General features: G+C 44.0%; 2 protein-coding genes across 2 annotated transcripts in view; one reads left to right on the forward strand and one right to left on the reverse strand.

Annotated features, from left to right (window-relative positions):
- The window catches only part of sema6ba (sema domain, transmembrane domain (TM), and cytoplasmic domain, (semaphorin) 6Ba), a 117491-nt gene extending 106332 nt beyond the window's left edge, over nucleotides 1-11159 (forward strand). Inside the window, exon 17 of the mRNA XM_056743689.1 lies at nucleotides 5553-11159. Within this exon, the coding sequence (XP_056599667.1) occupies nucleotides 5553-6481 (929 nt within the window). The 3' untranslated portion in view covers nucleotides 6482-11159. The remainder of the gene's footprint in view (nucleotides 1-5552) is intronic.
- Nucleotides 11160-19189: 8030 nt separating this feature from the next.
- Nucleotides 19190-21577, reverse strand: gpr35b (G-protein coupled receptor 35 b). Its single transcript, XM_056743000.1, has 2 exons — nucleotides 21361-21577; nucleotides 19190-20059 (listed from the first exon to the last, which is right to left on the reverse strand). Exons 1-2 carry the CDS (start codon nucleotides 21361-21363, stop codon nucleotides 19190-19192), a joined length of 873 nt encoding a protein of 290 aa, XP_056598978.1. The 5' UTR covers nucleotides 21364-21577.
- Nucleotides 21578-25155: the final 3578 nt, after the last annotated feature.

The following is a 25155-nucleotide window of genomic DNA, read 5'->3' on the forward strand; positions in this document are numbered from 1 at the left end:
CCTCACTGCCAATGGGCATGGGAGATTCTGAGATCGGAATGCCGTCGTAACGGCGTCTACGACCCAGTGCGCCAGCCTCTGTTTGGAGACAGCCTTCCCCTTCTGCTGTCCTCCAACAGACACGGAGCTGGTCAGAGCTTCAGAGCTCTGCGTGCGGTCCAGTACGTACTGGACACAACACTAATCGGGTTGGGTCTTCCTCCCCTATGGGGAGCGCCTGCAAGTTCACCACTTGGCCCCGGAGGGAGTAGTGGGAACTTCTTGGGCACGCATCCGGGCCTGGGTCTCAAGATAACGTGAGAGTTTCCAGGGCCGAGTTTAAGGCAATCCAGGGACACGGAGGATGCTCGGTGGTCCCCTACCCTCTTGAAGGAAGTGAGCGCCGTCAGGAGGGCCGTCTTACTCTATGAGGAAGATCGGAACCTCCGAGGGGCTCTTTGGGGGGCCCTGAGGCTCCCCAGGACCACTTAGGGTCCCAAGAGGGTATGGAGCGGAGATGAGGCGGATTCCGCCCTCTCGCTGCTTAGGAACCTGGTGACCAGGTCGTGTTGCCCTAGAAACTTTCCACCGACTGAGTCGTGATGAGTGGCAATAGCGACTACATACACTTTCAGTGTGGAAGGGAGATGTTAGTCTCCAGTCTCGTGAGGAGGGGAACACAATCCTGATCAAGCACCTCAGTGGGTCTTTCTCGTTGAGAAAGACACCAGGACGAGAAGAGGCACCGTCTAGAGGCGTGTAACCGCCTAGTAGATGGGGCCCTAGCCTGGGTGATGGTCTCAGCCGTATAGGGGGAGTAGCCATCTTAGGATCTTCTCGTCCCGTCTAGAGACCAGACATGGGTGTTCCAGAGGTCTGATCTGGGATGCCAGAACGTGTCCTTCCCCTGAGAGAGCAGGTCCTCTGTCAGGGGAATGGTTCAGGGGGAGTCGCTGTCCAGAGCATCGGCTCTGAGGCCAAGTGCGGTTAGACCGGTGTGGTGTAACCAATAACACTTGGTGCTCCTGCTCCCTGACCTTGCACAGAGTCTGTACAAGAAGGCTCCTGGGGGGGGGGAAGGTGTGCTTCCGCCCATCCCGCGGCCAGCTGTGCGCAAGGATATCCGTGCCGAGGGCAGGGACTATCAAGCGGGCAAATGGTGGTGTTACGGGAGGTGAACAGGTTTTACCTGGGCCTACCCGAACAGCCTCCAAATGAGCTGGACTGCACGGGGGTGGAGTCGCCACTCTCCACGAGGCATAAACTGGCGAGAAAGCACGTCGGCTGTCTAGTTCAGTTTGCCCGGGGTGTGTGGCCTGCAGGGAACGAGTCACCTGTTGACTCCACCGGAGGAGGCGTCGAGCAAGTTGTGTTTAGCTGCTGTGTGCGAACGCCACCCTGACGATCTGTATTCGCTACAGCTATAGTGCTGTCCTCGGAACAGCACGTGCATGTCTCGCACGAGAGGCCGTAGCCTGCTCAGTGCAAGTAGCATAGCCCACAACTCTTGGCAATTGATATGCCAGCGCAGGCGGGGGTTCGTCCAACACCCCACCTGCGTGCCCGTTGCACACTACACCGCACCCCTGCAGGGAGACTTCAGTCGTCACCACGACCTGCCTCATAACCTGCTTAGAGGGACCTGAGTCCGTCGAAAAAGTCATAAAGACTAGGGGTTATGGTGCGTCGGCAGCAGGGCGGCATCACCATGCGCCTGCTGCCGGTGTGCCACGCTCTCCTCGGAACTCGACTCTGAAACCAGTGTTGGAGCGGTGTCATGTGCATCAACTCGAGGGGTATTAACCCGCGAGGACGCCATGTGTCCCAGGAGCCTCTGAATTGTTTCAGGGGGACCGCTGTCTGCCTAAAATGTTCATTTCAGACAGTTCAACACTGGTTGGGCACAACTGCGGACAGGTGTGCCGACATGGTGACAGAGCTGAGTTCCATACCGAGAAAGAGGATGCTCTGCACTGGGGAGAGCTTGCCCCTCTCTTGGTTGACCTGGAGTCCCAATCGACCTAGGTGCCGGAGCACCAGGTCCCTTTGTGTACATAACAGATCTCGCGAGTGTGCCAAGATAGGCCAGTCGCTGAGATAGTTTAGTACCCGCTCGCCTTCCTCCTCTCAGGGAGAAAGGGCGGTCAGGGACAGACCGAAAGGGAGGACTCTGTACTGATATGCCCGCCTCTCGCACGCGAACCGTGGGAACGGCCGGTGTCGAGGAGGATCGAGACATGAAAGTAAGCGTCCTTCAGGTCGATTGCCACGAACCAATCCTGACACCTCATAGATGTCAGGACGCGCCTCTGTGTGAGCACCCTGAATGGCAGCTTGTGAAGGTGCTCTGTTCAGGGTACGCAGCCTTTGGGGGCAACCCGCCGTCTTTCTTGGGAACGATGAAGTGCGGGTGGTGACCCACTGAACATCTTGGTTTTGAGGGACGAACTCGATGCCTGTTTTGCCAGAAGGGTGGTGACCTCTACCCGAAGTACGGAGGCGTCCCTGCCTCTGACAGAGGGAGAGATGATGCCCCGAAACTTGGGTGAGTCTCTGGCGAACTGGATCGAGTAACCAAGACGGACCGCCCTCATTAGCCAGCGAGACAGTGTGGGCAGCTCTCGAGCTCCCAGGGACTGTGACAGGGTGACCAAGGGGACGGTCTGCTTCATCATTCCCACGGGGGGTGGTTCGTCGGCTGGCGGAGCTAACCATGTCGCGGGGAGTCCCCGGAGGGAAGGTTTTTGCTCCGCCTGCTTACCTGCCTGGCGGGACAACGGCACGCACTGTCGGTTTGAGAGTGGTGACGGCTGTCGTATGTGTACGACCTCACGCCTCGCCAGGGTGTGAGGTCGGTTCGCCGAGCACAGTCCAGTGGAGTGTGCGATCGGCTGCAAGTAAACCCGGGGAGAACAGAAAACTCAGTGAGTAAGTGGGCGCCAAGCCCTAACAAGGGCCCGGCTTTGGTGACGAGGCAGGAATCGTCCCGTACCGACCGATCAGAGCCGTGGCTGTGAAGGTTCGGGCCCGATGTTGTTCTCCTTGGGGTCTTCCCGTCAGTGTCCCTTCTCGCGAGGAGGTTGCTGACGGGGTGGAGGTTTCCCCCTCGACCTCTGCTTCCGGGGTGCCGCCTGTGGGGGCACAGGAACCGGAGCCGATGTCGAAAGGGTCCTGGGTTGCAGGGAAGCAGACGTCACGTGAGATCTCGGAGGCCTGTAGGCGGCCGAGTCGCGGCGTGAAAAAAATGTGGTTAATTGCCACTGTCTGCTTCGCCGTCAAAAGACTGCTGAGCGCAGTCCTCGACGGTGTTACCAACAACCCACCCTGCGAGATGAGTGCATCAAGAAAGCGGACTTCCTTGCTGTCACTCTTCTGCACAAGGTATAGCCGGGGGTGTCTCTCCTGGACCACTACCGTGGACATCGTCCGACCCAGGGCCCGTGCCGCCGCCTTAGTCGCCCGTAGAGCGCTGTCAGCGGTGGCACAGAGATCCTGCATTATACCCGGGTCGGCCTTACCCTCGTGGAGCCCTCTCAACGCCCTGGCCTGGCGGACCTGCAGGATGGCCAAGGCATAGAGAGAGGAGGCAGCCTGGCCCGCAACATCGCAAGCCTTCGACACCAGTGATGCCGAAGTCTTACGTGCTTTGGACGGTAGGAGTGGTCGATCCCCCCCCAGGTGGTAGCCGTCCGCGGCACAGGTGCACCGCGGGCGGACGTTCCACCCGGGGGATCTCGACGCAGTCCTTGGCTGCCTCACCATCGAGGGAAGTAAGGGAGCCGGAGCTGGTTTCACTGGAACGGTCCGTGAGTGGAGCGTTCCAAGTTTTACACAGCTCCTCATGCACCTCCGGGAAAAACATGGCACCCGGGGTGGGCGCGGTTTGCACCGCGCACCGACCTCGGGAACCACGCATCCCCGGGTTAGCACGGATGACATCACTTCTGCTTCCTCCTGAACTCGACCGCTGGGGGTGGAGTTTGGATTCGGCAGAGTCGGATGCCAGTCTCCCTCCGATGCTGCGAGCGACATCTCATCTACGTCACACATCGTTTCCGAGTGTGTGCGTGAGGATCCGGACGGTATGCCACCGCCGGTTGGGGAACGTTTCAGAAGAGCGAATCGGGGTGCGATCGGCCCGTGAGCACTTGGCTGGCGGGTTTACGTTCGCAGAGTTCCCCGTATCACTAACGCTGCTAACGTGGGTGGTCATCGGGGCCGTAGCCACAGATGTCACAGCCCGGGTAGCAGACGAAATGGTGGCTGGTTCCCGTAGGAAGACAGCCACCCGTGACCGCAACTTCTGAATGACAATCTGCCCGCAGTGCAGGCAGATGTGTCATTGAACGCTGCTTCAGTGTGCTGGACGCCCAGACACCTAATGCAGCGATCGTGTCCATCCCCCTCCTCGATGAGGGTGCCGCACCCAAGAGAACAGCGGGACATGCCGCGCTGGAGAATGCTCAGTCAGTCCTGAAAAGGACTTTTAGAAAAAATCTCTAACACCTCCGGAACCGCCGAGACGCCCAGGGGAAGGTCGCTGCAGGAAGGGACGATCCGCTATAACACGTCGTAGCACCAGCGTGTAGTTGTAGAGGATTGAATCCTGAGTTGTACTCATGAGCGATGGCTCTGAAGAACAAAAGGTAAGTGAATGCTGCACACCGGCCTCCTTTTATACCGGATTTCCGGGGGCGGAGCCCGGCATGCAAATTGCATTCGCCAAATTTCATTGGCCTTTTCTATAGTAGTCAGAGTTGATTGGTTCTCAAGGGCGAACCCCATCTGTCGTTCTCGACACAACGTCGAGAGACCGACAGAAAGGGAACTAGTAACGATACATATCTAAATAATAACAGCAGTGGAGTATTATCCTCCGAAGATGGCGTCACCACTGCAACATGCAACAAAGGGCATGGCGTCAACTTCCCATTCTCTATATGTATGTTTTCTATATGTATTCTCTTTTTGTGTTCTCTATTTGTACCCTCTGTAAGTATGAACTGCTCAGTTCATGTCATTCTATTCTGTGCAAACACCTTCTTTTCATGCAAATGAAGCTCATCATAAAACCCAATTCCTGATCATCAACCCCCACAATTAACATTGCACTCCTACTGCCCAAAGGAAACAGGCGATAAATGGAATTTTATTTTAAAGGGATGTTAAAGGACGTGCAGTGTAGTTGAGCACACTTTCCAAACTCTAAAGAGATGCTTCAGGTGTCTGACTCGCATATATAATTATGTCAGATCTGGTAGTGTGCCACAAACAGAACCAACCTGGAAATTGGGGAATAGACTCATGAAAATTGCAATCAACACTAATTTTGTGACTGTCTTAGCAGCATTACTGTATTTGCATAGCTGTAATGAATCATGTTCATGGATGATATGTGCAAATAAAGAGCTGTCTGGGCGTTCTTTTTGAATTCCCATTTTGCTTTGTTCTGTGCTTGTTTTATTTTATGTAATTTGAGAGGTTTTATTACTGGAATTCTAATATATTTTGCTCTCTCTCTCTGTGTCTGTCTGTCTCCCTCTCTATTTTGCATCTCTCTTTCTTTCTCTCAGGCCTTGTACGTGAGAGTTTTATGGATGAACCTGAAAGTCTTGTTACTTTGAACCTATTGGTCGTCGCCGCAGTATCAGCGTTCTCCACCGGGGCGGCGCTCTCAGGTCTGGCTGTGTGCTGGATCATGGGCCAGAAACACCGTCATCGTTCTCACAGCCACACCCCATCCTCCAGCGGGCAGCGGAAGAGCGAGAAGGAACGCGAGAAGGAGCGTTGCATGATGGGACAAAGTAGGAGTGGCTCCGTAATGAGCGTATCCCGACACAGTGTTTCAGACCGTCCACGGTCACAGGGTGAGACTCTCTTCGTCATGCCCAACGGCTGGGTGAAAGCGGGCGACCTGGACCCAGGTCTACTACCCACGCCCGAGCAGACACCCCTGCAACAGAAACGCGGGTTACGCCTATCCGACTCCGGCTCCAGCTGGGATCAAAGTCAAACCTACTTGAGCTCTGTGGGCACCCAGTGCCCACCACCGCCTTCCACCCTGTTCCTCAGCTCTAAACTCTTACAGGGCACCGGCCGACGACACGAGGAGGCCATCGAGACCGGTATTGACCGTCAACGCTACGTTTCCCTCTCCAAGTACCGTGACCAAGGCATACGCCCCGGCACTCTTCTTCGCAAGTCGGCGGGCGAATACAACTACCCCATGACTCCCCAAGACTCTCCAGACCGACGTAGGGTGGTGTCAGCCCCGAGCAACCAGATGGAGTACAGCGGAGAGCCTCTTCGTTGGACCCACGAAGGATACATCATCAGCAGTCATGGGTTACCCCCAACGGGCCATCACTACAATCCAACTTCGCAGCATCCTGCGGGGCTGACGCGCTCCCATCTGCACGGGTCCCGAGGGTTTATCGACCTGGCAGAGTACAGCCACCTGCTTGGTAAGGAAAGAAGCGATCGGACGCCCACTGGCCAGTGAAGCGAGAGAAGAAGTTTGTGAGGAGCAAGGAAATGAAGAAGAAATGTGAGAAGCTGAATTCACATGTCGAGAGCCGGCACAGAATATGGCCAATCACGGTGGTTCGTTGTGTCTCTCTCTCTTTCTTTCTTTTTCACCCGCTTGTCATGTTGTTTTTTTCTGAGCTCAGTGTCCGGTGCTGCTGCCACAAGTCACATGAGAGGAGGACGAACTACTGTTAATGGACCTCGCTGACTAAGAGAAGAGCAGCCGTTTCTACAAATAGCCCCCCTCTCTCTCTCTTACTCGCTCTTTCTTTGACTCCCAATTTGATGTAGGCACGCAGCAATCAGAAAATGCTTTTCCCACCGGCTCTCACTCTTTCTGACTGACTGTGAGTGCGCTTGACCAAACATTACTGCGTATTTATCAGACAAAGGAAAATGGCAGCCGCTTTAAAGAATTGAGTTGGATTCACAATTGCAGGTTACAGTGGATGACAGGAAACTAACTAATTTATGTGCACAATGAAAACACGAAGAAACGCGTGCAGATTCTCATGACAGAGAAATGGCAACGTAAAGAAACCACTTGATGTTTTTTGCCAGGTCAATTGATCCAAATGAAAGAAAAAACTTTTTTATGGGGAAGGGTGTAATTTACATTTGTGTCACAGTCAAGGTTCATCCTTTTTGAAACTGCCATAGCCCATCACATGTATACGTTCCAAATGGCAATCAGATATTTTAGCGAACGAAATGGCAAAATAAATTAAAACATTGAAAACAGCACTACCTTGCTCACAGTATAATTTCATTATCTGTCGATCAAAGATGCGATTTCAACCCTGTTACAGACACCAGTGAGCAGAAGACTTTACCTTAGTTCACACATTGAATAAAAAGAGAGAGAGACAAAGAAAGAGAGAGTAAGAAAATATTGGTCAGATGTTTTCTGGCCTCGACTAAATGAATTCCTTTGTTCTGTGTAGCTCTGTGTCGTCGCTGAGTTTTATCAGAGAAATAAGGAGCTCTGAGAACTTCTGGTCATGCCGGAATCGAAATCTTTTTGGTCTGTTTTATTTCTTCTTTTTTTTGTACAGTGATTTTTTACACGATTTGACATGGAACGGAACACAGAATGGAGATGATTTGTGGAAAGACACAATGATGATCAGAGAAAGAAACTTGACAATTGAATTCTATTCTGTGTGATTATTTCCCATCTGAAGACACTAAAGACCATCCGTTTCACTTTTGTCAGTTCTGGACTCAACACAAGAATGAAACAATGAGAAGGAATAGCAGAGAGGAGAGAACTGAAGCAAACGAGAGGACTACAAATGATCATGTGACTTCAAACATAACTAACATGTGATGTCATCGGTTTTGTGTCTGTAAAGTAACCAATCGCATCGCTCTTTATATATATTCCAAGACACATTTCCCTAAATTTTTGTTTATATTTTCAACTTTTTTGTCATGAAACCCATCCTCTGTGATACACTTTTATCTTCCTTGATTCTGACTTGTAAAAATATCCAGTACGTCCCTATAAAAGTTCAACATCACCACTATATACGTTGAAATGGGGTCTATTCCTGCATTTGAAAGAATGTCTGTTTCATATGAAGATCAGGGATTTTGTTTGTTTCCCTTAAAGTCAACATTCATGTCTACAATGTTTCAAGAGAATACAGTCGGGAAACGTTCCAAACCCTAGTGAGCTGTTTACCTCAACAGTACTTCTGACAGTTGAACATTTAATATAAGGGTTGTTTTTGTTACCTTGTGACACCCTATTTTGCCCAAATTCCAAGGCAGAATTATCCTGCATGAATAAGACAAATCTCCTAATGCATTAGAACAAGCAAAGTGAAATTTTCCTCTAACTCCCTACCCATCACTGACAGGAATTTCAGTGTTTTTAACACAAACAAATTGCAACATAGCACTAGATGCCACTGATGTTCATTCACTGAACCTTTAATTAATACATCTTTTAAAAAGTGCAACACTAAAGGTCTTTGCACATACAGTCCGAAATTTTCGTATGCGTTTTTTTGTATTTGTCTCTCCTTTGAACAGTATTTCTGAATTGTTAAAAAAGCCACTCAAATTGCTTGCTACGGATGCGAGAAACGCAGAAAATCAAAGCCCAGTCCGGATTTCTTTTTGAATGGGGAAGATATCGGAGGCAGTGTGTAAATATGAGTGACACAACGTGAGGTCATATTTATATTTTAATGTGCGGAAATTTCGGATGCAAATTTTGGACACAATGGGTTTTACCCACGATTTTTATGGCTTTCTATGTTACAGTAGGGGGTGTGATTGATATCAGGTTCCAAAGCAATTGTACTGACAGGTACACCCACCTTACTTGAGTATACATTTGGATGGTCTTAGTCAAATCATACCACGACCTGGCATAGATTTGTGGGGATGTGGTTACACGAGCCGTTTCAGGCAAGTCTGGGTGAGCATTTGCTTTTAGATAAAATGCATCTTTTGTTTCCGACACTTTATTTTTTTGCAATTTTATGTGTCTAATGCATGCATGGGCAACTTATAACACACCAAAGACAGAGGAAAAACCTCTTTAATGTTGAATCCTGGATGCTTTTTAAACATTTTTTAAACATTATATTAAACGCTAAATTTTATGTCATTCATACAATCTAACATCATTTTTAGAAGATCTATCATTTTAATTTCTTTAGCTTTTAAAATGTCATATTTTTAAGTAAGCAGACTATTGGAATGAGCTGTTTGTTAGTCGAGTCTTCTGTTTCATAGTTCCTATCTACAGTATTCACCTTTACACATCTGGCAGATGCTTTTATCCAAAGTGACTTACGGTGCTTTTATGCTATACATTTTAACCAGATGGTTCCATAATGCTCTACCAGCTTCACATAGTTTGAATCAAGCGCTTAAAGGTTTCGTTTCCATTAGGATACTGCCGCAGAAGTTAGACAATGGGGAAGCACACTGGAGTTTGGAACATAGCCCCCCTCTTTCTCTCTCTCTCTCTCTCTCTCTCTCTCTCTCTCTCTCTCACACACATACTAAGTGCCCATCTCCAGATAGATCACCTAGTTTTGTTATGAAATGGTTAATAGCATCAGTGTGTGTGGCATTGAAAGCAGATGTCTGATTAGATGACTCGCCAACATGCATAATCGAGTACACAGGAATGCACATAATAATGGTGCTCCTGCACCTGCAACATCTTGCTTATTAAAAGCATGTGCTCCAATGTGCTTTTTAAAAACGCATCTCTTAACCGCAGCCGTCTAGAGACCCTGCACACACCTCTGCTAGTGCACGTAGCAAGCACACACGCTTGCAGTTATACGCGACGGTTGGTTGAACATTGATTAGCTCATAAATCCAGCTGAAAGGAGAGTCAACGTGCGTACGTATTTACATCGCCTCTCTACCGCAACGACTGACACACACCAGGCAGGAAATAGAATCTGGTACTAGGCAGGAAATGCATGGATGTTTCCGCTTACTTTTGGCTCAAGGGCACGCAAGCAGCCTAATTCAATTCAGGAAGTAAGAAATGCAAATGTGAAATCCATATGTGGAGAAAGACAAATGACCACATAAAAATCATTATCAAGTTTATTCAAAATTGCCTACATTGGTTGAATTGTGCCATACGTGCTTAATGTATACATTTACCAAATGATGGGAAATAGTAAGATACCAAAATATTAAATAGGGCGGGTCAGTATTTTTAATGATGCCATTGACCTTAGTGAACAGCCACTGCTGTTGTTTTTCGGTTTGGATTCAAACCCTGTGTTTTACTTTGTCATGCGACTCATTCTGCACATCTTGTTAGTTTACGATCACAATGTAGGCCTAGATCCCTCTTTGAGGCCTGAAGATTCACAAACTGCCTTGAATGAAGACAGCGAAATTCAGTGCCTAACATCCCTCTTTGTAAATAAAAATGGCTTTAAATATCAACTTTTCCCCTCACAATATTTATACTTTTTTGTCATTATTTCTATATTTTCATCTGTTAAAGTGGCGTTGACTGACATTGATTTTCACACAGTGTCTTATGAGTTAATTCTGGTATATTTTTGTCAAAAGAAAGTGTTGAATGTGCTGTGAATGTACATGCTGTTACAACTAAGAGGTCTCTTTCATCACGAGCACAATATTGTACAGTCATGGAGGCCAGATTCACGTTATGTCATTTATTTGACTCTTTCATCGTGTATTTCCTTGAACTGTTCCACGAATGTTCACATTTACTGGTTATCAAAGACTCTGCAAAGAAAGAAGGACTCTGGATCTCTTGAAACCGGACATTTTGTAAGACTGTATATGGCGACACAGATTTGCCTTCGTGTTGAATGGCTCTGTGTGTGACCGAATCAGTATTACGTTGAGTTAACGCTCAGCTGCTCTGTATATAGCTCAAATACTGAGTTTGACCCCATCACTGGCGATGATGTAATGTCCCTGTGTATAGAAGACGGGGGACGTATAGAGTGAAAATTGTTTTGTTTGTTTGTCGCATTTTAAGTAATCACACATGTATAGATATTCACACTTATACACCCAGTATCAGAAATGTACAGGACACACGACACAATTCTGGAGCGCACACTTATTTTCAAAAGCCGATCGACATGGAGATTTTATCATTCTAATAAACACATTTGACTGTTTGATCTCCGGTCTCTTTCATTTGTCGAATTAGAAGATTGGATGTGAACTGTAGAAATAGTGTCGATTGTAGATGTAAATAATCTGGATTTGATGGGAAATATTTGAGTTTGTATCGAGATCTTCAATAATATTGACTTTTGATTGCAAACTTGTTGAATCTGAGCTCAGGTTGTAACATTGATGAGATGTCTTCTGAAACTTAATTTCCAAGATAAATATTTGAGACACATGCAAAAGTTTCCATTTGCGCTCCATTTATTCTTATTCATATCTAGAAGAAATAATTATGATAGACTGTGATTTTCGTAGACAGTTTCTTTTTGTTTCTAATTCGCAGTGGGTGCACTTGGACGACACTCTCCACTAGAGGGCGCTAAACAGAATGCACGTTTAATTTCACAGAGCATCTCTCTGTTGCTATGGAGATCCCTATCGCCATGGCAACATCTCAGGAATAGATTAAGAATAGTGATGTTGTTTTGAAGGATCATTACATGGAGTTAATTAGACATATCAACACGTCAATTACATCATACAGTTTGCATAAATATAGTTTCATTTAACATGCCTTTTTTAACTCTTTAATGTGTTTACTAATCAGTCACGTGGAACAGTTTCTGCAATAAAAAATGCATTACAAACAGCCTACAATCTATTTTATAGTAATCGTGTTTTCATTCTAATGCATTAAATCAATCTGTTTAAATAGTGATTGTGAGAAATGGGATTCGACCCTGTGACTACAAATCAAAATGTTTAGGTGACTTAAAACAGGCTTGCTGGCTTACTAAAATGAAAAAAAGAAGTACGGATACCATGATACTTTATTTAAGGCACTTTGAGGAATATAAAGATATGAGAAACAAAGCCTGAATGTTGACCCATGAAAATGACGAAGCAAAATACAGCCCTTGACACATTTAGAGAGATCATTTAGGAGGACCGCTGGTTTTTTGATGATAAAAAGTCCCATTGTGATGTTTGGCTGCTTTGTGTATAACAAAACTGCATAGGTATTACCATCTAAAAAAACTATAAGAAATCTTCAAGAAGTTTCCATTTTTCTTTGCTATAGGATTTGGTATAGTATTTGTTTTGTGTAATGGTTTGTTCGTTTGTATTTACAATCCCTGTTTATCTTTGGTGACATACTGAACATTAATTTCACTGTGCGTGTTCTACAAAACACAAGATGACCACAAGAGGGCAGACAGCCCTTACATCTGTGTTTCTCGCAACAAGTCCTCCAACTCATACACCACACAGTCTGGTTTCTCAAACGGGGCCAGAAACAACTAGAACTCCAAATAACCCCACTTCCATGACGTATTTCCTGGCCCAAGTGTTCAAGTGAGCATGTAGTATTTCTAAGGGCTGCCTCCAAATACCCCCACTTGCGGCCTTTGCACTTCACCACTTCCTCCACTACTTTCATGATGTATTTCTTGTTTTTGGCCCTAGTGTTCAAGTGGGAGTGAAGATCACAAGTGAGCATTAAGGCTGCGTCCAAATACGCCCACTTGCGGTCTTTGCCATTTGAAAGTGCACGCACACGACGGGACGGAAGAGCGCAAGTGTGTCCAATGTCTTTAAAATGTTAAGGGGCAGTGTGCTTAACGCATACTAAACCCATGCTAGCTTGAATACCGCTGAAAAGTATCAAGGCTAAGCGTATCCCATCATGCATCATGTTCTCGATATGAATCATGAGACTTTCTGCTCGGGTCTTGTGAGATGTTGCAGAAGGTTTTCCAGTGTATGTTATTCTACTACTTTTTAAGGTTATATCTTTAGTTATTCTATGTTTGGCTAACATGAGTTTTTTCTTTTGTTTTTTGGGTACAGCCGCTTTGATACAATACAAATAAAGTGCTATAAAAATAAATCTGACTTGACCATCCCTTACAAAATATCCTGTGGTATTCCGTGTGATAAAACATCAAATGTATCACACAAAGCTTGTGTGGTAATTGTGTGGTATTCTGTATATTTTTGGGATGCTTTACCACATTCCTGTTATATTCTTGTGATACTTTGTGATATTACTTTCATATTTCTGCAGAATTTCCCACAGGATTTTCTGTTGTACGGTATATAATATTCTTGTAACGCTCCTGTGGTACTTTGTGGTATCACTTTCATATTTCTGTAGTAATATCTGTTAAAGAGTGGCTCTCTATGCGATTTTACAATCATATACAGTTGAAAGAAAAAGTATGTGAACCCTTTGGGCTTACTTGGATTTCTTCATTAATTGGTCATAAAATGTGTTCTGATCTTCATCTAAGTCACAACAACAGAGAAACACAGTCTGCTTAAACTAATACCGCACAAACATAATACGTTTTCATGTTTTTATTGAACACAACATGTAAACATTCATAGTGCAGGGTGGAAAAAGTATGTGAAACCCTAGGCTAATGACTTCTCCAAGAGCTAATTGGAGCCAGGAGTCAGCCAACCTGGGGTCCAATCAATGTGATGAGATTGGATGTGTTGATTAATAACAATAAAAAACACACACCAGTTTTGAGTTTGCTGTTCTGAAGAAGCGTTGTCTGATGTGAACCATGCCTCGCACAAAAGAGCTCTCAGAAGACCTACGATCAAGAATTGTTGACTTACATAAAGCTGGAAAGGGGTACAAAAGTATATCTAAAAGCCTTGATGTCCATGTGTCCACGGTAAGACAGATTGTCTACAAATGGAGAAAGTTCAGAACTGTTGCTACACTCCCTAGGCGTGGTCGTCCTGTGAAGATGACTGCAAGAGCACAGCGCAGAATGCTCAATGAGGTGAAGAAGAATCCTAGAGTGTCAGCTAAACACTTACAGAAATCTCTGGCACATGCTAACATTTTTCTTGACAAATCTACAATAAGGAAAACATTAAACAAGAATGGACTTCATGGGAGGACACCACGGAGGAAGCCACTGCTGTCCAAAAAAAACATTGCAGCACGTTTGAAGTTTGCAAAAGAGCACCTGGATGTTCCACAGCACTACTGGCAAAACATTCTGTGGACAGATGAAACCAAAATTGAGTTGTTTGGAAAGAACACACAACGCTATGTGTGGAGAACAAAAGGCACAGCACACCAACATCAAAACCTCATCCCAACTGTGAAATATGGTGGAGGGGGCATCATGGTTTGGGGCTGCTTTGCTGCCTCAGGCCCTGGATGGATTACTGTCATCGATGGAAAAATGAATTCCAAAGTTTATCAAGACATTTTGCAGGAAAACTTAAGACCATCTGTCCGCCAACTGAAGCTTAACAGTGGATGGACAATGCAACAGGACAACGACCCAAAGCATAGAAGTAAATCAACAACAGAATGGCTTCAACAGAAGAAAATACGCCTTCTGGAGTGGCCCAGTCAGAGTCCAGACTCAACCCGATTGAGATGCTGTGGCATGACTTCAAGAGAGCGATTCACACCAGACATCCCAAGAATATTGCTGAACTGAAACACTTTTGTAAAGAGGAATGGTCCAAAATTTCTCCTGACCGTTGTGCAGGTCTGATCTGCAACTATAGGAAACGTTTGGTTGAGGTTATTGCTGCCAAACCACAGTGACTGCAGTTCAACAATGTCAAGTGTACTAAACACACTTTACCACAACATTTACCATGCTTTATCTGAGGAACTAGTTTAACCTTGTCAAGTGTACTAAACGCATTCAAATAAGACACAATATTACACATATTATATATGTTTATTTACAATGCAAAAACAATTACGGTATAAGTCATTATTTCCTACAAACTTCAAGGTAAATACATTGAAATTTAAAATTGAAACACAAAATTAAAGTCTCACAACAGGCTTGACCCTTTATCTTATCTGTTGAGAAGTGACTTTTTCAGGAATCATGTTTTAATGGCAAGAAAATCTAGAACAAAAAACAGTTTAAGAAAAATGACTTATGAACAGCCTTGAAGTGAATTGAAAACATAGAGCACATTTGCAGACCAACCGTTTAAAACTCAGTGATTTCAGAACATTTTACATTTGAAAAACCCCATTAAAGACATAAATAAAGCTATACATGATAAAATACAATTGCAATAAATCGATTACATCAATTTTACGTTGAAAATTAGCAATTGTGACAGTCAAAACTTTTGGAGCTCTGTTAACCAGCAAATTAAATTTATTTAATGTACACGAAACAAAACACGGCGATGTAAGTTTGACAATACTCACCAGGAAAACGATTGCGGTGACGCACGGTTTTCCTCAGGGCCTTTAAAACATCAGTCCGTGGAAAAAAAATGTCACTCGCACAGTAGTTCTTTAAAGTCTCGGAATAATTTATATCGCGTTATCTTTATAAATATATCAAATAAACAGTGCTGCGGGTCATTAGCAGTTGCAGGCCAGACTGTGACAGGCATGTTCAAACACAAAAGAGCGGCAATCGTAATGACGTAGTTAACTGCATCTTGTAGTACATTCTTGTGATAGTGTACAACAGAAAGTGCAGTTCTGTTTGGATGTGTTGTATAACACCACAAAGGAAGTCACATAAATACCACAGACTTCATCTCAATGTAAATTCTTGTGATTCAACAGAAGATGCTGTGGTAATCCTATAATAATCAGACGTTGTGATATTTTTATATTGTACAACAGAAATACCACAAGTATTCTCTGTAAGGGATATTATGACATATTACATATAATTTTGTAGTAACACTTAGTGTTACATATTTTATTGGTGAAAACTCCAGAGTTATGTATTTTGTAAAACTGCTTTTTATCTCATAATAAGAAACACCACATTAATTGACGTTATATGTCTGCACTTTCTAAGTGTGTCCCATCGGAAAGTGTGGGTTAAGTGTGCACTGCACTTTTTGCGTTTTAAGACAATGGACACATTTGCGCTCTTACTTCCTGTCGCGTGCACATGTTCTCAAGTGGCCAAGACTGCAAGCGGGGGTATTATGGCGCAGCCTGGGCCTCAAGATGACTTAACGTCAGGGGCGATTCTAGGTTTTCAATATTAGGGTGGCTCAGCCTCCAAAGAGGATATTTATATACAGTCAGGTCCATAAATATTGGGACATCGACACAATTCTAACATGTTTGGCTCTATACACCACCACGGTGGATTTCAAATGAAACGAACAAGATGTGCTTTAACAGCAGACTGTCAGCTTTAATTTGAGGGTATGTACATCCAAATCAGGTGAACGGTGCAGGAACTACAACAGTTTGCATATGTGCCTCCCACTTGTTAAGGGACCAAAAGTAATGGGACAGAAAAATAATCAAAAATCAAACTTTCACTTTTTAATACTTGGTTGCAAATCCTTTGCAGTCAATTACAGTCTGATGTCTGGAACTCATAGACATCACCAGACGCTGGGTTTCATCCCTGGTGATGCTCTGCCAGGCCTCTACTGCAACTGTCTACAGTTCCTGCTTGTTCTTGGGGCATTTTCCCTTCAGTTTTGTCTTCAGCAAGTGAAATGCATAATCAATCGGATTCAGGTCAGGTGATTGACTTGGCCATTACATAACAGTCCACTTCTTTCCCTTCAAAAACTCTTTGGTTGCTTTTGCAATATGCTTTGGGTCATTGTCCATCTGCAATGTGAAGCGCCGTCCAATGAGTTCTGAAGCATTTGGCTGAATACGAGCAGACAATATTGCCCGAAACACTTCAGAATTCATCCTGCTGCTTTTGTCAGCAGTCACATCATCAATAAATACAAGAGAACCAGTTCCACTGGCAGCCATACATGCCCACGCCATGACACTACCACCACCATGCTTCACTGATGAGGTGGTATGCTAAGGATCATGAGCAGTTCCTTTCCTTCTCCATACTCTTCTCTTCCCATCACTCTGGTACAAGTTGATCTTGGTCTCATCTGTCCATAGGATGTTGTTCCAGAACTGTGAAGGCTTTTTTAGATGTCGTTTGGCAAACTCTAATCTGGCCTTCCTGTTTTTGAGGCTCACCAATGGTTTACATCTTGTGGTGAACCCTCTTTATTCACTCTGGTGAAGTCTTCTCTTGATTGTTGACTTTGACACACATACACCTACCTCCTGGAGAGTGTTCTTGATCTGGCCAACTGTTGTGAAGGGTGTTTTCTTCACCAGGGAAAGAATTCTTCGGTCATCCACCACAGTTGTTTTCTGTGGTCTTCCGGGTCTTTTGGTGTTGGTGAGCTTCCTTCTTTTTAAGAATGTTCCAAGCAGTTGTTTTGGCCACGCCTAATGTTTTTGCTATCTCTCTGATGGGTTAGTTTTGTTTTTTAAGCCTAATGATGGCTTGCTTCACTGATAGTGACATCTCTTTGGATCTCATCTTGACAGTTGACAGCAACAGATTCCAAATGCAAATAGCACACTTGAAATGAACACTGGACCTTTTATCTGCTCTTTGTAATTGGGATAGTGAGGTAATAACACACACCTGGCCATGAAATAGCTAAGAGGCCAATTGTCCCATTACTTTTGGTCCCTTAACAAGTGGGAGGCACATATGCAAACTGTTGTAATTCCTACACCGTTCACCTGATTTGGATGTAAATACCCTCAAATTAAGGCTGACAGTCTGCAGTTAAAGCACATCTTGTTGTTTCATTTGATCCATGTGGTGGTGTATAGAGCCAAAACTGTTAGAATTGTGTAGATGTCCCAATATTTATGGACCTGACTGTATATATATATATATATATATATATATATAGAGAGAGAGAGAGAGAGAGAGAGAGAGAGACTCTAAATACCACATATTGTATAAATTACTAAAATAAATAATTAAGAAAGAATATGCAGAAAAGCATAAATACAAGTTATTGTTATTCAAATGAATATCACATTAATCGGTCAATCTGCAACATTTATGTTTCAAAGTGACAACAACAGCCACAAATCCATAAAATAAATGTCAAAATCAACTGCTGAATTATTATTTAGTAAAAATAACTTGATGTGTTTCCCTGACATTCATTCTGATTAGCATGAGTGCTGTCTCTCCTCTATTACCTCCACAATATGATTCAATAATAATCAAAATACTGAAGCGTCTGAAAAACGACTAAGAGCTTCTAGGTTCACTTTTATTTGCTCGGAACTCAGAACAATGAATAACATTGCCGCGCCAGGCTGAACTACAGCAACTCTTTTCCCATCGTCTTTCCGGGGCTGTCAAAACCACCGTCAACTCTCTGTAACTTGGGTGCAGAAACATCAAATAGCATATCAACACGAATGACACATTTCTGTGCGCTACAATATCATAATGATCGTTTTCTAACGTGAAGAAAGGGTCCTGTATCGCTGCCGCATCATATTAAGCTGCATTTATAACAAAGAATGGCAAAAATCCAGATGTAATGTTAATGCACACACATTGTAACGTTACTCTGCTATTGACGTTCACTCCAATGTGCTACTGTGTGAAGTTAAGAATGCGCTTAATAACGCAGCTTAACGCCGTTTTCATAATAAGAGTTTTAAAGGCGACTATAATTATTACTCACAATATTTTAGGGGGGCTAAGCTAGATCTTTAAGTGAGCTTTAGCTCCCCCAAAAAGGGCCTAGCAATGCCACTGCTTAACTTGATAGATCATCCAAAAATGAAATGTACTCTTCTTCATGTCCAAACCTGTATGACTTTCTTTCTTTTGAAGTGATGTGAGGCCAAGTATGGTGTTCCAGTGTTGTTAGATTGTCAACAGTCTTATAAATATCTTCTTTTCTTTTTGCAGAAGAAAGAAAGTCATACAGGTTTGGAATGACATGAGGGTGAATAAAGAATCTTAACTTCTAAATGAACTACCACTTCAAAATGAATTAAAATAAGACGAAACATGAATAGTATGAAATATCAAAATATTTTTATTCAGAGCTATTTTTGTAACAAGTATACATGCCAAGCACTACAATATTGTTGTGGACAATAAAGGTGTTAACACCTTCCATATCCATGACACCCAGAGCAAACTTTATAGTCAGATGTTGAGGACATTTTCACACATTAGTTTTTATAATTCTTGTGACATTATTTTCTTGAATCAACATAGATTATGGAAACTCGTTTAAGCAGAAAATAATACCCAATTGAATCTAGACAGCAGTTGGTTGTAGCTATCCACTCCGCCACATTCAAAAACCAAAGCAATACCTTATCTTTTGATAAATATTGCAACAAAAATCCTATGTGAATAGGCGTAAAACAAACAATGAATGTGAACATGTTAGCAGAGATCACAGCGGCAATAGATTTTCTTTTCATCCCTTCGATCTTCTCAACATTTTTAATAGACTTCACCAAGTTGTGAATGGTTTGTGTGGAGCACAATATGATGATGGTTAGTGGAACGAGATATCCAACTATCTCTAAAATAAGAAAAAAGGTCAAATTGAGCTTTTTCTCCTGTTTTCTGTTATAACAGGTTGATAAATCATCTGGGGAAAGATCTGTATGAAATATCGCACAGATTATCGTGATTGTCGTCCAGATGAGGATACACACCGAAACTGCAATCTTCTGACGTTTGGCCATATCTGCTCTGCCCAGAAATGGGAATCTGACAGCTAGGAATCTGTGCACGCTGATGGCTGTGATGGTGCATATACTGCAGTACATGTTGGAGAAATGCATGCACAACAGAATTGTACACAACTTGGTCTTATCCAGTGAACAGAAAGTCTCCAATATTCTGAATGGTAGGAAAATAATGGCCAAGAAGTCTGCGATGAGCAGGTTTAGCATGTAGATGTGGGTGTCGTTCCAGCGTTTGATGCGACTGAAGATGAAGAGAACCGTGATGTTTAAGACAAGGCCAGCGGAAAACACAAGCGTGTAGCCCACTCGTTCAAACATAATGAGCGGCGCTTCCGTGTGGTTAGGCTTTGCGCTACAGTTAAACTAAAAGAGAAAGAAATACATGTAAGAATGATGAGCGGTTATTTCAGATAGGAAACATCTTGAAGAGGTTTCACAAAGGTAAAGACTACACTTACAGGACCATGTACAGTGATGGCAAGAATCTGAGAATGCTTTTCTTTTCTTTTCTTTTTTTTGGCTGATTGAATCTGATAAAGTTTTTGCATTGCATGTGCATAATCTGATAATGCATCTCAACATTATTTGAAAATATTGAGAGGAGGCCATTCAGACTTTTACATTTTTCAGCATGGTTTGCTCACGTAGTGTCCAATCTGTGCTTTTCGTTTTAACTTTTTTAAATTCTAAAACTTTCTGTTTATTTTCAGATTTATTTGTAATGAGATTTCAGACATTTTTATGCTTGATGCCTCTGAAAAGCTTTCATGCACAACGATCATGCAGAAACCACGTCTACACTGGTTAAAATGTCTTAAACTAGAGGATGGGAAGTGGTAAAAGTGTATGAGCCACTTCCTGAACTTTTATTAGATGCAATAGTTTGGAATAGATGAATTTTAAATTATTTAATTTTCCAAATCATTTAAAATAAATACAAAGCCCTTAGTCAAACGAGTAAACTATTTCTTATTTAGTAGCATTTTTGATGTTTTAAGAGCCCCAAAGGGTATCTGGACTGGACACGAAGTCACCACAGTGTTTTAATGCGTTTAAATGTCTTGAGATGTGCAAAAGTTTACAGAAAGCTTGCAATTCATTGTAATAAACGTTGTGGTTATTTTGTTAAGGCACCTGTGTGAACTTGATAAGAACTGACAACAACAAAAAACTGGAAACCATATTGACTAGACAAAAGCATTTGCTCAATAAAGGGAAGTTATTTCTAAAGAAACGCATCACTTCTTGCAAAAGCCACTTTTCATAATTTTTGAAGTAACATTTATACATTTTTATGCTTTACTTATACTTAGTGTAGAATACGTAGAATTATACGTAGAATTATTATAGACTATATAATTGTATTTTATGTGTAGAATTGTAAATCCCATATAGAAAGCATTTTCAACTGTTATATGTGCCAAGATCAATAAAAACGACCAATACTACACTGCTATTTAAACAAATTCCCAAGGCTAATACATTTACAATACTTACAAAATCTGTAAACTAAAATACAGTTCAATCCTCACAGATAGTATGTTATTTGAATAAGGTTGACTGCTAAGCAAACAGTTTTTGTAAACTGAAAAACACTTTAAATTGTTAAAATAAAGTATCTTGATATACTTGCCTTAATTTCATTGACATGCAGAATAACTCACCATATTTGTAGTTGATCTCTTTACTCTGCGAGTCTTCGCACTTGCTGATTTGAACCGTGTTGTGTTTACTAAAAGAGGAAAGTGTTGACAGTAATCTGCTACAGCCTACTGTGTCTTCATGAAAAATAATTGAACTTTTGACATTGCTGGCGGTCTTCTCGCTATACGTAGGTGTTAACGGCTTTGGGTGTAGTTGGTTAAATTGTCAAAAAGGGTCTTGCACATAGTTATGGTCTTTCAAAGGGTATGTTAAAAAAGAGCTGAATGGGGAGTTGCACATAAATACACAGGTGTAAATTGGGTCAACGTGTTGCTATGTGGTTTCAAGGGTGTTGTCGCAATACTGTATATGATGATGATTGATGTTACGAGTTTCTAAGCCACTTTCTTGCTTCTTTCTGAAAACCCACTGAAACTTTTTCAGAGGCTCCTGGGGCACATGGCATCCTAGACAGCAGTCATGCTGCTCGAGTAGATGCATTTGAGACCGCTTCAGCCTTGGCTTCAGAGTCGTGTTCCCTGGAGAGCGTGGCACACCGGCACGAAGCGTATCTCCATCACGCCTCACTGCCGTCGCACCCTAGCCCCTTGGACAGACGTGTCGTTTCTCTGGGCTGTAGTCCCAATGTGGCAGGTCTCGAAGTGCATTTTTTGTGATGACAGATGCATGGTTGTTTGACTGGGGTGTTGTGTGCAATGGGCATGCAGTGTCGAGTTGTAGTGCCCCCGCCTGCAGTGGCATATCAATTGCCAAGAGTTGCTGGCCGCTTGGCTTGTGGTTCCTTGCCCTCATTTAGGGCAAGCACAAGCTGATCCGCTCGAACAGCACGGCTGCCGTGGCGTATATCAACTGGCAGAGTGTCATTCGCTCACGGCAGATGTCCCAACTCGCCCAACACCTCCTTCTCTGGAGTCAGCAGGCGGTGAAATCCCTGTGGGCCACTCATATCCCGGACAACCTCAACCAGACAGCCGATGCGCTGAAATGACGGTCCGTGGAGAGTGGCGACTGCACCCCAGTGCTGTTCAGCTCATTTGGGAGCAGTTCTGGCAGGCATGGGTGGGCCTGTTCGCCGCACTGGACACCTCTCATTCCCCACTTTGGTTCTCCCTGACCGAGGCCCCCCTCGGCATGGACGCCTTAACGTACAGCTGGCAACGGGACAACCAGAAGGGGACAACCTTCCTCCCAGTGAGCCCCTTGCACAGGTCTTGTGCAAGGTCAGGGAAGAGGAGCATCAAGTCCTGTAAGATGGGACCTATTGGCCCAGCCAGACTTGGTTCTCAGAGCTGATGCGACTCCGCCCTGGCCAATTCCCTTGATGAAGGGAAGGGTACGGTCTGGCAACCGAGACCAGACCTCTGGAACCTTCATGCCTTGCTCCTGGATGGGACGAGGAAATCTGAGTGACCTGCCTCCCACAGTCATGAGCACGATCACCCAGGCCAGAGCTCCAGCCACAAGACGACTTTATGCCTACGAGTGGCGCCTCTTCTCATCCTGGTGTTCTTCCCTCGGAGGAAGATCCGCAGAGTTGTGCGATCGTTGTCGTGCTGTCCATTCTCCAGGAAAGGTTAGAGAGCAACATCTCCCCCTCTTCCCTCAAGGTGTATGTCGCTGTTTCATTACATGAATCCTCCCGGTCTGCGCTAACCCTTTTGGGACCTCAATGTAGTTATCATGGGCCTGGGAAGGGCCCCATTTGAGCCCATAGGGGAAGCCGCTCTACCTCATCTCACAATAAAGATGGTTCTCCTAGTGGTGCTTGCCTCCATCAAAAGGGTAGGGGATCTGAATGCACTCTTTTCGTCCAATGAGTGCCTAGAGTTCAGGCTGGCTGACTCTCATCTGGTTCTGAGACCCCGGCCTGGCTTGGTCCCCAAAGTTCCCACCACTCCCTTCAGGGACCAGGTGGTGAACTTGCAGACGCTCCCCCCTGGGGAGGAAGACCCAACCCCTGCTGTGTGGTGTCCAGAATGCCCCCTGTGCCTCTACTTGGACCTCACACAGAGCTTCAGAAGCTCTGAGCAGCTCTTTGTCTGTTTTGGAGGACAGCAGAAGGGGAGAACTGTCTCCAAACAGAGATTGGCGCACTGGATCGTGGACGACATCACCCTTTCATATATCCCATCCATCACTAAGCACCTCTCTGGTTCTAAGCACCTCTCTGGGCCTGGCGGAGCGGCCCGTATTCCAAGCCCAGTATAGATAGAGTGCCTCTCACCAGGTTAACACCTATACCTGAGCTAGTATCTCATCTCTAGAGTAGGAAGGCCACTGCCTGTAAGGCCGTTGGTAAGAGCCTCTCATCATTGACTCACTTAAAGTAATGCCTTACTACACCACTGGAAGGTTACGATTTGAAGTAACGTTATCTTGTGACTCGACAAGGCCATTCAGTGTCTCTCCGCTTGGAAGTCGTGACGCGGCTCAGTGCCCTGGCATTTCTTATAGGGACCCTATTCTGTCTCGACACAACTTCCAGAGACCAACAGAAATGGAACGTCTCGGTTACGGATGTAACATTCGTTCCCTGATGGAAGAAACAAGTTGTTGTGTCCTTAATGCCACACACTTGGCCATCCACTGCAGCAACCGAGAGTGCCACTAAGGTTCCTCAGCCCAAAAGGTGAATGAATGGAAACATCATCTTCCTTTTATACGAGTATGCACGGAGCGGAGACTGGCATGCCATGCTATTCGCCAAGACTGACCTTTTAAAAGTACAATCAGAGATGATAGGTTCTCAAGTTTAAACCCCAATTCTGTCTCGACACAACGTCTAGTTCCCTCCATGAGGGAATGGAGGTTACATCTGTAACAGAGATGTCATAACTTCTTTAAATCAGTCACATAAAAATGTAGATTAGAATTAAAATAAAAAAGTAAGACTTATAAGTACTAAATTAACTAATTGCTAGTCAGTGAGACTAGTTGTTTAGATACAATAAAAAGTAATTTGACAAAGAATAAAAATGAAACTACCAGCATTACATTGAGAGAATCATAACACTGGCGCACCCTGCTGGTCGTATGAAGAATTAAAGCCAGAAAACGGCTTCATTCTATCTCTCTGCTAAATTGTTTCCCCTGTCCCTTTCTCTGTTTGCTTTCTTTATCTTCTATACTCCATTATAGTCTGAATGCAGGGAATCAGAGTTGTGGTTAATGTCCCCCCTCAAATCATTCATTCTATTCTATTCCAAAATTGTTTTTATGCTCGTCTTTAGAATTCACCAGGGGGAAAATGTACCAAATTATGATGGCAGTCCAGGGTCAGAGTCCAGGGCTCTGTGATTGAAAGAGGGTAAAAATGGATGACCGATTTCTATTATTCAGAATGGGACTGTATAGGTTTTTATCAGGACAGAACAAATGAAGTAGGTCAGCTGCACACTTCTTTTAAAAATCAGGTGCATTTGACTGCCTATATCTTCATCAATGTGACATTGGGGTTTAAGGTAAGTATGTCAGTATGTCATTCTAAAGGTGGAGCAGCTCATTCTGAACTGAACACTTGGGAATTGTCAGGCTGTCAGTAAACTTTTAATGGATAAAATGTATTTGTCCCTGCCCTAATATCTGTTTGGATGAGGCATGTTGTATAAATCCACCTTTAACAATGCATCAGTTATGAAATATCAAAGAGAAAACTGTTGTAATGAAAATCAACTAGGCTTTACACAGTATTTGGTATTTCAGCTCTTGATGTCAGAAATGTTTTAAAATGAGTTGTATTATTAGTTTAGATGTTATTTGTATGTTTTTCGCATTCATTGTTTTGTTAAAAACGC

This window comes from Triplophysa dalaica, chromosome 3 (genome assembly GCF_015846415.1).
Source record: "Triplophysa dalaica isolate WHDGS20190420 chromosome 3, ASM1584641v1, whole genome shotgun sequence".
Lineage (NCBI taxonomy): Eukaryota > Metazoa > Chordata > Actinopteri > Cypriniformes > Nemacheilidae > Triplophysa > Triplophysa dalaica.